We start from the raw sequence: 14,359 nt of genomic DNA, 5'->3' as shown, positions 1-14,359 counted from the left end.
CATTAGACACATAAATTAGCATTTACTGACACCATGCTCACATTGTGATTATAGCGGTTAAGAATTACATAGTGATTTAACTGTCTTTATTACAAACATGCTCTGTTTTAAAAACGTTTTAAACTTTTAAAAATCACAGAGAGTTGTAACAGATATTTTAATCCCTGTTTATTTGCAAAACAAAATGTTCTGTGGACATGTGTATACATGTTTTATGTTTTAAAACCGCACTCCTACGTCATGTTGTGGTGGGCCTCAAAATCACTGGGATTTGGGTTCTATTTTAACATCAGGAAATTTTAAAAAAGAGACTTGTTTGGTTTATATCTCTCCAATATGACTGTGGACACACTATATCTATGCACAGTTCTGGCCAAACAGCTTACGATTTCCTCATAGGTGCCCTTTAAGAACAAAATGCTATTTTCTTTGAAATTATTTCATTATTCAATTCCCAAACAGTGATTCAAAAAGACATTTGTTTCCCACAGAGATGACTCCTATGAGCCAGATATATTTTGCTAATTCGAAAACATGCAGCATGAAAAATATCACTTGGTCCCTGAACAGATTATTATTACAGGGTAGTTCTTTTCAGTGATTTAGAAACATGTATGGTTTGATTCCTAAAAGAATTACTCTCATGAGCTGTTATCTTTTTAGCATTTAAGTCTAAAAAGTTTTTGATTCATGAGGAAATGGGACTTATTAAAACCGGTTCTTTTTAATCACTTAAATAGTTGTAACATCACTGGTGTAATTCGATTCCCCAGCATGAGACTCTTACTTTAACTCCTATGAGTCAGTTCTACTTCATAGTGATTCATAAACATGCAGTGTGAAAAATGCAGTATATTTATTTAGTCATTCAAAAAACTTAACAGCTGTTTCAGTGATTCAGAAAAATATAAACTGGACAGATTTGGAATCATTTAATATAGTTAATGTAGCCTTATTCCTGAATAAATGAACTTTTTAATAACTTAAAAATAAACTATGTAAAAATGTATTTTAATTTATGAACAGACATAAATCTTTTGAGCTGGTTCTTTGTAATAGTTCAAAAACATTCAGCTAAAAAAATGTGTTCTCAAACAGATGACTCCTAAGGTCCATTTCTTGTTAGTTTTTGATTTTTGATTGTTTTTGATTTCTCAGCACATGATTTTTATGAGTCAATACTCTGTAATGAATCAAAGAGCTGATGTTTTGAAATGGCTGTTTGCTGTGGTTGTCTGCAGTGTGTGTTTATGTAGAATACCTGGACCGCAGACAGTGGATTTGATTCCAGTTTGCTCCAGAGCAGGAACTCTGTTGACGGCGCCGTCAATGTGCTGCATAAAAACATCCCAGTCCAGATCAAACAAGCTGAAGGCAAATTTATCAGACACCTGCAGGTTACAGAACAAACAAATCCTTATAATCACGCATAACAACATAGTTCCCTAGTCAAATGTGATGAGCAAATGTACAATAAATCCAACAGTACGTCTATAATTCGAATTAAGCTGCTAATGACCAAATTACCTTTAACTAAACCCTGCCTCAAAAACCTCCCTATCAACCCAAACAAAGCAAGCAAAAAAAAAAAAAACAGTATTCAATTCTTGCAACTCAGGAGAGCGTATTCACAAAAATCAAAGGTGTATTTTGGTGACACTGTGACTAAGAATGGTATCATGGGAGGTGTGGTCTTGATTAGATCCTACGAGACTCCTGCAGAAATCATGTTCGTGAATTTGCTAAAATACTGAGGCCCAGTAAAACCCCAAATACACTGAACACATTTTTATGCAAGGAGCCTTTTTAAAATTATTTTATACTGACAGCGAGCTTTTTATGCACCTAGGGCATCTCATATTCTAAGCTCCTGCTGCACCTTGTGCTTTTGACAGAGTGATCTTTGTGCATGCAGATAAAAAAGTGAACTCTGTGTGGAAAAAAGCACCCGCCATCATGCGTTTTAGCGTCTAGATATAGTGGATTGATATAGTGGTTGCCTAGCAACATAAAAAAGTGCAGCACACTGCTCTTTTCTAAAATCAACAAAAAGGCATAGTGGTTCTCCTTGCACTTTCAGAACTGAAAACAGTGTTTGATGTGACCGTTTCCTAAGGCCGAAAGCAGTCAAAGCGAAACGAGAACACTAAAACAATTGCTGATTAGAAACTAGTGTGACGCAATTAGAAAGCCGCAAAGCTTTTTTATGCCACAATCAAACACTTTTTCTAGTCATGATCACATATTATTACATTAAAAATATTTTAAGGTGGCTATAATACACAAAATGCACAACATATTAACACGTCTTTTGTGTTTCTGTTCATGAACGGTCCGTGTCACTATTTTTCCCATTGCCATTGCCAATTTCTCTTCATTTTAACATTCTTTATTTAACATTTAGGGTAAAGTAAGTGAAAATATATATATATATATTTGAATGAAAAAACAGTTTACATGCAATGCAACATAGTAAAGTAGTAGTATGCAACATATAAAAATAAATACACACAGATATATATACACATTTATATATACATACATACGCAGATACACACACAAAAACCAACAATATAATAAAATAAAATCAGCTTTACATCTTAGATGATCATTATGCCACAAATCATGAGTCCATGAATAACTCCAGTCTTCATTATTAAAAACAAACATATAACATTTTAAAATATGTGCACTAATAAACCATGCCTAATTAGACCTGGTATATTTATTAAGTATGTTTAAACAATGAATTTCAGTGAAATATATCTTAATACAATAAAGAACTGCTTGTTCCATGACCACTTCTCAGTTTTGTAATTTTACTTGGGTAAAGTCCTCTCAGCTTGTCAGTCTTCTCTCACTGCCACAGGGGACTGTCAATGAACCAAAAACCGTGGGATGGAAAAAAGTAGCAGCAGACGGTGTGAGCAATCTGACAGCTGATGAAATGCTGATCGCAAAAAAAAAAGTGTTACCGGCCTGCAGTATAAAAATAAAAACCGTAGAAGCTGCATGTGTGAGAGAAGCCAGGCTTCATTAAGAGTTTCAACAAACACATTCCTCAAAATGTTCACACTTCACCAAGATATTGATCTGCGGTTTCATAGCATCACTGTTGCTCTGCAGTGGAAGTCTGAGGTGAAAGACAGGGAGCTTGATAAGAAAATTTGGTTACAAATAGAAAACTGCAGGCTGGATATGATGACTATTTAAAAAATGTAGTCTAAATGTGGTCAAATAAGAGGCAATGGGTAAAAAAAAAAGATTTCCAGACAGCATTACACAAGAAAATCTGCAGACAGAAGCTATAATAAACACACACATGCTATATTTGAAATACAAATACTGGTGGACAGTCCAATGTTTGCTGCTTCTGCAGTATGTACTAAAAACAATGTCAGTTTTTATTTTTGGGATTAATTAATTCATAGTTATTCATTTGGCAGACATGTTTATCCAATGTGACTTACAAATGAAAACAAAAGAAGCACTACAAAATAACCAGAGAGCAGCAATATATAAATTCTAAAATCTAGAAGTCTTAAAATTTTGCTCATTTGTTTTACATACATACCTACATACACACATACATACATTCATACGTACATACATACAGTGGGGCAAAAAAGTATTTAGTCAGCCACCAATTGTGCAAGTTTCCCCAATTTAAAAAGATACAGGGCCTGTAAGTTTTTATCATACTCTGAAAAAAATTATTCAAAGATGATTCCTTGGATTTACTCAATTTTTTACGTTAAGTGGTTGTAAAAAAATTGGGCTGAATTTAAACAAACAAATTAAGTTGAACTTTATTAAATTTAATTTGCTTGTTTAAATTCAACATAAATAAATAAATAGTTTGCAACAGTTTTGCATGCAACACTTTTTCAGTGTAGGTACACCATGAGAGACACTATGAGAGACAAAATTAGAAAAAAAAAATCCAGAAAATCACATTGTAGGATTTGTAAGGAACTTTTTGGTAAATTCCTTGATAAATAAGCATGTGGTCACCTACAAACAAGCAAGAATTTCGGTTCTCGCAGACCTGTACCTTTATCTTTAAGAGACCCCTTTTTCCTCCACTTGTTACCTGTATTAATGGCATCTGTTTGAACTCGTTATCACTATAAAAGACACCCGTCCACAACCTCAAACAGTCACACTCTGAACTCCACCATGGCCAAAACCAAAGAGCTGTCAAAGAGCTGAACACCAAAAAACTAAATTGTAGACCTGCACCAGGCTGGGAAGACTAAATCTGCAATAGGTAAGCAGCTTGGTGTGAAGAAATCAACGATGAGAGCAATTATTAGAAAATGGGAGACATCCAAGAGCACCGATAATCTCCCTCGATCTGGGGCTCCATGCAAAATCTCACCCCATGGTGTCAAAATTATCCCATGAACTGTGAGCAAAAATCCCAGAACCACATGGGGGGACCTAGTGAATGACCTGCAGAGAGCTGGGACCAAAATAACAAAGGCTACTATCAGTAACACACTGCACCACCGGGGACTCAAATCCTGCAGTGCCAGACGTGTTCCCCTGCTTAAGCCAGCACATGTTAAAGCTCGTCTGAAGCTTGCTAGAGAGCATTTGGATGATCCAGAAAAAGATTCTGAGAATCTCATATGGTCAGATGAAACCAAAGTAGAACTTGTTGGTTAAAACTCAACTTGTTGCAAAGATTGCTGAGTTGCATCCAAAGAACACCCTACCTACTGTGAAGCATGAGAGTGGAAACATCATGCTTTGGGGCTGTTTTTTTTGTAAAAGGACCAGTCTTTGTAAAAAGCCTTTCAAGGTCCTGGAGTGGCCTAGCCAGTCTCCAGATCTCAACCCCATAGAAAATCTTCGGAAGGAAAATCTCCTCCACTGCTCTAGATAAGGTCGGCATACAGGAATGGGCCAGCAACAGTGTGTAAAACCTTTCCAAGACTTACAGAACAAGTTTGACCTCTTTTATTGTCAACCAAGGGTATATAACAAAGTACTGAGATGAAATTTTGTTATTGACCAAATACTTATTTTCTACTTTAATTTGCAAATAAATTCATTAAAAATTCTACAATGTGATTTTTTTTGGATTCTTTTTCTAATTTGGTATCTCATAGTTGAGGTGTACCTATGATGAAAATTACAGACCTCTCTCATCATTTTAGTAGGAGAACTTAAAAAGCACAAATGGTGGCTGACTAAATCCTTTTTTTCCTCCTATGGGATCTCCTACAGGTGGTTTATAAAGTCCACTCATCTGCGTGAAGCACTAAGAACTAAACAATATATTTCAATGAAAATGGGATTGTTTATAAGAAAGTATTTGATGTATATGGTGAGAAAATGTGTGTGTCTCCTACAGGTGGTTTGTAAAGCCCACTCACCTGCATGACCCACATCACTATGATCAGGGTAGATTTGCACCAGCTGTTCATAAGTTCTCTCTTAAACTGGAACGTAAAGTCCACACTATGGGCTTAGTAACTACTAGCTAGTTTGTAACTCAATTTTTTCTTACTTTGGTTGCACCACATGTTCTTAAGGCATAAGTTCTCAATCATGTTCGGAAGTTCTTAATCATTAAACGATTTTCAAATTATGACTATGCAAATGAAATGACAAATTACATTTTTATAGTACAGTTACAGTCAGTCAACGCACATACCTGCATCGCGAGCCGTGAATGCACGCGAAACACACATAAAGTTGCAGTATGATTGAAAGTTTCTTCCCTCAGACTATTAGGCTGATGAACACTTAATACACCCCACACAGACTCTTCCATACCCCTCACTGCACACCATCAATATGTAGCATGCACTGCACTTTAACCAACTCATACTTAAAACAATACTGCCTACAACTATGTATATACCTATTCATTGTAAATATCGCTGTCAACATTGTCAATTTTACATTGTCCTGTTTTGAGTATGTTGTTGTATGTTGTAGTATTTTGCACTGTCTGTATTTTGCACTGTCTGTATTTTGCACTGTCTGGAGCCAGCACCTTAGCTTTTCACTCATGCTGATGTGTAACAATAAAAGTGATTTGATTTTGAAAGTTTGACACCCAGTGGTTGAACTATTTATTCCACTCCTGGATCAAAACAAAAGCAAGCGCAGGTTGCCAGATTGAGGACAGGAGCGATTGATTTAAACCGCGTCCTAAATAAAAGCAACGACATGCGATAGAAGGAATATTTTACATATTAAAAATATGACATATTTTTGTCCTAACTAACACCACAAATTGATAAATTAGAAACAGCTTCTATTTCTCACAGGTGAACAACAGAAAACTGACAATGATCACCTCAGGTACACCTCATGTGCTTTACTCAGTGTTAAATGCTAATAATGTGAGTTTGAATGCCATTTTACATGACATTTATTGCCATACTACTGAAAGCAGCAGCAGATAGCTCATCCCAGACCTTGAAAATAAAATAAACCGATTGAAATTGAACTTTAGAACTAAACACATATGAGTGATTCAGCATATGGATTTAATCATGTTAAAGAGGGTTAATATGTATTAAATAGATTATAAGCCATTTCGTGAGTGAGTGCACTATTCTGTGCTTCTGAATGGCTGTATTTAAATTTCTATTGTGTTTAGTCTGGTGCAAACTGGTAGATTGCTCATCACTGCATATCTCGTTATGGAGAGTGTTGTTAGGACACACAGTTACAATGTAACCTTCTCACTTAATGTTTACATTCGTGATGTTATTATTATTTGCCAATTAATAACCTCATGTGGAACTGAATCTTTATCTCTCTTAGCCTGCTATGTCCACTAGAGAGCCCTTCTGAATGAATGAATGAATGAATGAATGAATGAATGAATGAATGAATAAAATAGGCAACCTGGGGTTTTGAAATACAATTGGCTAAACTGGCATTGGGAAGGTTAAAATTACCAAAACAAAGAGTTCCAGCACGGAAAACACATTTTCAAAGCAGAATATCTGACTTCAGTTGTGCACTTGGCATGTTTCTTAAATATCTGCAAACATATTATGGTATTTTTATGCTTTAGAAGAGTCAAAATCTTACATATAGCACCTGTAAACTTTTTTTAATATCCTACATATTAAAGAGAAGGGAGAAAAACTCAGTCATGAAGAAAATCTCATTTTAATTTACTCGATTTTCACAAACTGAAAAATGTGAGATTTGGTCAGAAAATAAGGCTATGAGTAGAGTGAGATCATTTTTCAATATTATTGTGAGCTCCTCAATGTAAACTAATCTCGCTGTCATATATTTTCTACTGTTATACATGGGGGGAGGCTGCTGTAAATATTTAACATAGCATTTCATTTAAACTAAGCTCGGTGGGGCAACAAAAAATACTAAGTAGTGTGTAAGTTGTAACTTAGTGTCTCTTTAAGTCACAACTAGGCTACGTTTTAACTGTCACACTTCTAGAGCAACCAGCCTCAGATGCTTTCTGAACTGCTGTTTGTTTCAATTTTGAAATGAAACCACGCACCACTAAGTGTGGTTTATTTATAAACTAATTTCGAGAGAATCACGTGCTTATGATCAACGCAGCTGGCACCTCATTTAGCTCCGTAATCTGCCCGATTAGATGATTACGGAAGCATTATAAATAACCAGAGTTTTTCACACCAGGCATCTGCGTCTTGAAGTTTCCCCCCTTCCACCCCTACTTCCCACCCTTTTTTTTCGATAGGGCGACACGGTGGCCCAGTGGCTTGCACTGTTGCCTCACAGCAAGAACACGACTGGTCCAACCTCCTATCGGGCCAGTTGGCGTTTCTGTGCGGAGTTTACATGTTCTCCCCGTGTTCGCGTGGGTTTGCCCCGGGTTCCCGGTTTCCTCCCACCGACCAAAACATACACCATAGCCAATCCACTAAACCAAATTATCACCCAAGACAACCTTAGCTTACACTTCTCACACAGCAACAGCAGGGGAGTTCTCGAGACCTACCTGAGCTCGAATTCCCCTCTCGCCATTCTAACTGGAGGGAGCCCCTGGCTCGAGGTTATTACGAGCTAAGGGCTCTCTCCCGGGACAGCTTGCCAATTACGCTTTATTGATTATCAGCTAAGTGTGAACTCTTGAAAATGTCTATTTCAATAGTATGAAGGTCTTCAGAATATTCGTTGTTAGTTTATTATTGCTAATGTATGTTCACCTTCTTTTTACTTATACTAAAAATGGAAAAAAAAAATTGTAAATATATCACAGGAAACTAAATCACATTCAGCACGTTATATGTTGAATGATAAGTTACTGGCTGCCATTCACTTCATGTCCATCAGTGTCGCAAATAAAAATTCTTTCTGAATTCTACATATAACATCTTGAAAACTAGATATTTAATGAGAAACAATGTATTTTTGATATGGTCAGCTGCAGTACTCTAACCTTCCCTATGTAAATCAGAATCAAGAGCACATTAAAGCAGAACTCAATAGAGCGGCACACATTATACCTCAGACGTCCTGAACCACCTACACATGCACATTTACATGAACCACAGGAGTTAATTAAGAGTCTATGAAAGTGATACTGCAGGTGTCATGCACTGCAAAACATATCAAGAGCAACACACACACACACACACACACGCACACACACACACACACACACACACACACACACGTTCTGGTCATGGACTGCCATTACTTATTTTGTACTATTCTCTGAGTTTCAATTACAATTTTATCACAATTCTTTTAACAAGAAACATTGTAATTTAGAAGTAATAGGCTCTTTTCTGTCCTGTTTTGATCCCTTCGTTGGAAAACACATTTAGGTTAAATAGCCGTGGAAGATTGTAGACTTTGAAATTAACACTCATTGGTATGATTGGCTTCTCTTTTAATTTTTTTATTGGAAAGGACAGCGGTGTCTGCTGATGTAAACTTCTGATGTATGTTTGACAGTCAAACACATCATAGATAGAAAATGCTGGGAATTAGGTTAAACAGGCTTAAATTCTTCATATATCAAACGATTTGTAATACCAAGATTTCCCTATTTCATGTCGAGGGATGCACTGTGTGTGAACACAATTGAACAATTGCTCATGAAAATTAATGCCATGATCGTATGAATTTAAGAATTGCAGCTTTGATTTAAAACCTTTTAAGGCCTTAACTACTGGAAAATTGATTTAAGAATTATGTAAGACCTGTAGAAACCCTGTGATCAAGACAATTTGGATCTGACTGATCTGTCCATAGGCTGGCATTATGCAAATATTCATTATCTCAGAAGTTAGTTACTTAACAACTATTTAACCAGCACTGTTTTTGGACCGGAAATGACACAGGCTTCACCCAAAAGTTATTAAGGAAATGTACAAGATAAAACTAAGGTTCCACACATTATGATTGATGAGTTCTCCCTTATAACTGATGGTATAACTACAGCAGCACATTTAATACCGATGTTTTGGAAATACATTCAATGCCCTACACTTAAATTATGGATGGAATTCATGATTGAGAATGTGTCATTTAAAAAAGTTAGCCAAAATAAATGGCGGTCAAAAGGAGGTTGATCCAATATATGGGAGAATTTCATTTTTTCACATTTTATTTATAAACGTGTCTACCCTGTTGTGCTCTCTAGTATTATCTTTATGCATTTGTTACTGTTTTCCTAATTTTCTTTAAAAAAAATTAAACTGAAGAATTTGTATGCATTTTGTGGGGTACGGTTTGTTATATTAAACTTCATTTTCAAAGATATGCAAATATACACTCACCCGCCAATTTATTAGATACAACTTACTAGTACTGGGTTGGACCCCCTTTTGCCTTAAAAACTGCCTTAAACCTTCGTGGCCTAGATTCAACAAGGTACTGGAAATATGCCTCAAAGATTTTTGTCCATATTGACATGATAGCATCACACAGTTGCTGCAGATTTGTCTGCTGCACATCCATGATGCAAATCTCCCATTCCAACACATCTGGTGACTGTGGAGGCCATTTGAGTACAGTGAACTCATTGTCATGTTCAAGAAACCAGTCTGAGATGATTCATGCTTTATGACATGGCGCAGAAGTAGCCATCAGAAGATGGGTACACTGTGGTCATAAAGGGATGGACATGGTCAGTAACAATACTCAGGTAGGCTGTGGCATGGACAAGATGTTCAATTGGTACTAATGGGCCCAAAGTGTGCCAAGTAAATACCCCCCACACCATTACACCACCACCACCAGCTTGACCATTGATGCAAGGCAGGATGGATCCATGCTTTCATGTTTTTGATGCCAAATTCTGACCCTACCATCCGAATGCAGCAGAATTCAAGACTCATCAGACCAGGCAACGTTGCTCCAACCTTCTATTGTCCAATTTTGGTGAGCCTGTGTGAGTTGTAGCCTCAGTTTCCTGTTATTAGCTGACAGGAGTGGCACCCGGTGTGGTCTTCTGCTGCTGTAGCCCATCTGCCTCAAGGTTGAATGTGTTGTGCATTCAGAGATGTTTTTCTCTGAATGCACAGAGTAACGAGTGGTTATTTGAGTTACTGTTGCCTTTCTATCAGCTCAAACCAGTCTGACCATTCTTCAGTCTGGCACCAACAACCATGCCACGTTCAAAGTCACTTAAATCACCTTCTTCCCCATTCTGATGCTCAGTTTGAACTGCAGCATATCGTCTTGGCCATGTCTACATGCCTAAATGAATTGAGTTGCAGCCATGTTATTGGCTGATTAGAAATGTGCATTAATAAGCAGTTGGAGAGGTGTACCTAATAAAGCGGCCGGTGAGTGTAGTTTAAAATAAAGAAGCTTCTTTTGTTGTTGAAATTGTTGACACATTAAGACAGTCAAACAATGCATGTTGACATTAAATGTTGAGTGTTTTGTGTTAAGTTTTTTGGCCCTGATTGCCTTCAACATGCCATTTAAATATAAAAAAAATACTTGACATAATTAACTAACAGTAAAAGTCCTGAAACAATAACTTTTATGTCTCAGCTATAATAAATAAAACAAATGATCACAACTCACATCATCCCAGAATATGGGGTTCTGTTCGTAGCCTCCCACGGAGAGAGCATCACCCTGAAGACGGAGGTAGACAGATGCATCATGGTCCCTGACGTTGGGCATGTTCTAGAGAAAAAACACATTTCATCATCATTTCCAAAGAAAACTAGCTCATCATGTGAATGTCTGACAAAGCATTTCCATATGGTGGCATTAAAATCAACTGTACGCTTCCACTGAATTTGAATATTTCTCATCCACAAAAAAGTCAATCAGTTTCACTACCACATCATGTGAATGACAAACGGTTCATCACTTCAGTTTCAGTGATGACACATTGGCCTCTGTGTGAAGAGTAACACGGCTGTCATACGGAATGAATCAAACTACAAGCTCTCTCTCACACACACACACACACACACACACACACACACACACACACACACACACACACACACACACACACACACACAAGCGCACACAGTGTTGCATAATCCACAGCCTCTGAGTTAAGTGCTTATGCCACAGCCGCTGTTGTGTTGTGCCACTGTAGTGTAACAGAATAGAGCAAGACAGGCTCAAAAACAGACCAAAAGCGAACATGAAAAAAGTAACAGATGGACAAACACAGCAGGGAGTTTACACAACACATGAAGGGCATCTACTGCAGCTCTGCACAAGACGTTTGGCCAGTGGAGAAATGGTCGTGCCCAACAGAGCCTGGTTTCTCTCGAGGTTTTTTAATTCTTCACTTTCGCCAATTGGTGACGATTTTTCCTCGCCGCTGTCGCCACTAGCTTGCATGGTTCGGGATCTGTAGAGCTGCGCATCGATGGATTTGCTCTTCAGTGTTTGGACTCTCAGTAGTGATTATTAAACCACACTGAACTGAGCTAAACTGAAATTGAACTCTGAAATCTGAACTGACACTGTTTCAATGTACTATGATCTTCTATGTGAAGCTGCTTTGACAAAATCTACATTGTAAAAGCGCTATAGAAATAAAGGTGAATTGAATTGAATTCTTTCAGTAAAAGATTCTTTCAGTATGGACACCAGGTAATGGACATTGTAATTCATTTCTAAGTGCTATACTGAAAAAGATAGCATAGACAACTATCACCTTCATCGCTGTGATTCAAACATTTGAGATCATTTACAAATAAACCATTTTATGTTCATTAAAATCCTTTTGATCTTTATTTGATGCATATTTGCTGCCATGTCCAGAAAACGAACAAATCATAATTAACTTATTTGCCTTGCCATTTTTATTTAGTAACATATATTAGCATTTATTAATATTACATATTATTTAAAGAAGCTGGCTTCAGTACCAAAATACTGATATGCTGTTTAAACATATTCTTCTTCTATATGTCTGTGTCATCAATCCATCTTGTAATTTGCGATCAGTAATTCTATACATTTCATAAGTAGTCTACCCAGCTCCTCTAGCACTGACCTAATTCATGCACTGTGCTAACTGATGGTAAAAACATGGCAGCACATTTTAAAACATGCTAACAATCTGCTAATTTATATTAGAAACATGCTAGCAACGTTATATCATGCAGAAATGTGCTAATTCAAGTAGCATTCTTGTAAACAAGACAAGAATGTGCTAATTCATGCGAAGCATTAAAAAATTTCCAGAAAAAAGAATGGATTTATGCTAACAGCATGCAAAATCATGGTCTCAACACGAAAAGTCACATTAAAACATGTTAGCAATTTGCTAATTCGTATTATAAATAGGCTAGCAACTTGTAAAATGCAAGCAACACACTTGTAACCTACTTATCTACAAATCTATCTTTCTATTGTGTTTTTCTAATAGTGCGTGTTGCCTTCAGAGTTTTCAAACTTTCTGCTTAAACAGTACTGTACACTTCAAGCCATTTTAAATAAACAAACCACTTAAAAAAAACAAAAAACAAGCTGATTTTAAAAGTCTTACAGTTGAGTTTCACCATTTTTGAATCCATTCAGCCAATATCGGAGTCTGGCGGAAGCACTTTTAGCTTAACACTGAATCACATTAGACCATTAGCATCTGGCTAACAAAACACCTGAGTTTGTACAATTTTCCTATTTAAAGCTTTAAATAGAAAAATTATTAAAACTCTTTTTTTTTTTTTTTTTGAGTGAAATGCTAATGGTCTAATCTGATTCAATGATTTATGCTAAGCTAAATGTTCTGGAGATTGGGTGAATAAATCAAAATATGGTGAAACAAGCCCATTTTCAAAAAAGTGAAGTGTTCTCACAGGTGTCAGATCCAGTTCCTGGAGGACCACAGCTCTGCACAGTTTAGTTCCAACCCTGCTTCAACACACTTACCTATAGATTACCAACAAGACTGAAGGACTCAATTAGTTTGATCAGGTGTGTTTAATTAGGGTTAAAGCTAAACTGTGCAGAGCTGCAGCCCTCCAGGAACTGGATTTGGCACCTGTGCACCTAAACTGAAAACCTCCAACTGCTTTAAACTTTCTGGCCAAGCCTTCTCTTCAGTGTTGCCAACTATTTTCTATAAAAAGGCGCTAAGCTCTGCTCAAAACGTTGCTAAATGTCGCTAGATTACATCATACGTCAATTTGTATATATGTCCAGCAGTATCTGTTTGTTTAACAGCCTATGGGCAACAAAGAGGTATTTATATTTGCACTACGCTTTACATATGCATGTCAATTTAATTAAATGTATTGTTGTTTAAGTACAGAATATCAGTATAGATGGCAGTGAATTTGCAGTAATCTCTCTGACATAAGAAACTCACACAAGTTCAGAAACTGTCACTAAACCCTCTTTGATTATGAACAAGAAAAGAAAAAAGAAAAGAGAAGCGGATCGGCTTGACTATACAAGGGAAATACCTCACACTCGTGGTGCTAAATCATTTGGCATTGGTACGCAGAGTGGTGATCTGCTCTCAGGCTGCAGGTGTGAGAGAGGGTTGCATGATACTGGGCAGCCTGTGAGTGCTCTGAGGCGGGGGAGGGGCCGACGGCATCACCCACAGCTCATAGAGAAGAGTAGGAACGGTACAGTATGAACAGATGAGAATCTATAAAAATCTCCAGTAACACCAAAAAAAGTCGCTAGTCGCTTTTTTGAAAATTTGTTGCAGTTTTATGTAATTCTATAACTACTTAAATTTTTATTATTATAGTTAAGCTAATAAGTAAACATTAAACTGCATTTCATAAGCTATTTGGCATATTCTAATGACTGAAAAAAAGACATACAATATTCACTGGTCAAAAAAAAAATCCATTTAAACATTAATAATAAAATAATATATTAGTAAAACATGAATACTGAATTACACATGCAAGTACCTGAGGAGATATAAAGCCTTACA

At 36.7% G+C, this 14,359-nt stretch overlaps 1 protein-coding gene across 1 annotated transcript in view; it reads right to left on the bottom strand.

Moving 5' to 3' along the window:
* The window catches only part of sardh (sarcosine dehydrogenase), a 150,518-nt gene that overhangs the window by 109,925 nt on the left and 26,234 nt on the right, over positions 1-14,359 (bottom strand). The window contains exons 8-9 of the mRNA XM_056466759.1: positions 11,014-11,118; positions 1,262-1,391 (exon numbers count right to left, since the gene is read on the bottom strand). Of these exons, the coding sequence (XP_056322734.1) occupies positions 1,262-1,391; positions 11,014-11,118 (235 nt within the window). The remainder of the gene's footprint in view (positions 1-1,261; positions 1,392-11,013; positions 11,119-14,359) is intronic.

Source organism: Danio aesculapii, chromosome 10 (genome assembly GCF_903798145.1).
Source record: "Danio aesculapii chromosome 10, fDanAes4.1, whole genome shotgun sequence".
Classification (NCBI taxonomy): Eukaryota; Metazoa; Chordata; class Actinopteri; order Cypriniformes; family Danionidae; genus Danio; species Danio aesculapii.
The sequence above is the reverse complement of the archived record's forward strand: the minus strand, read 5'-3'. Positions and strand labels throughout refer to the sequence as shown.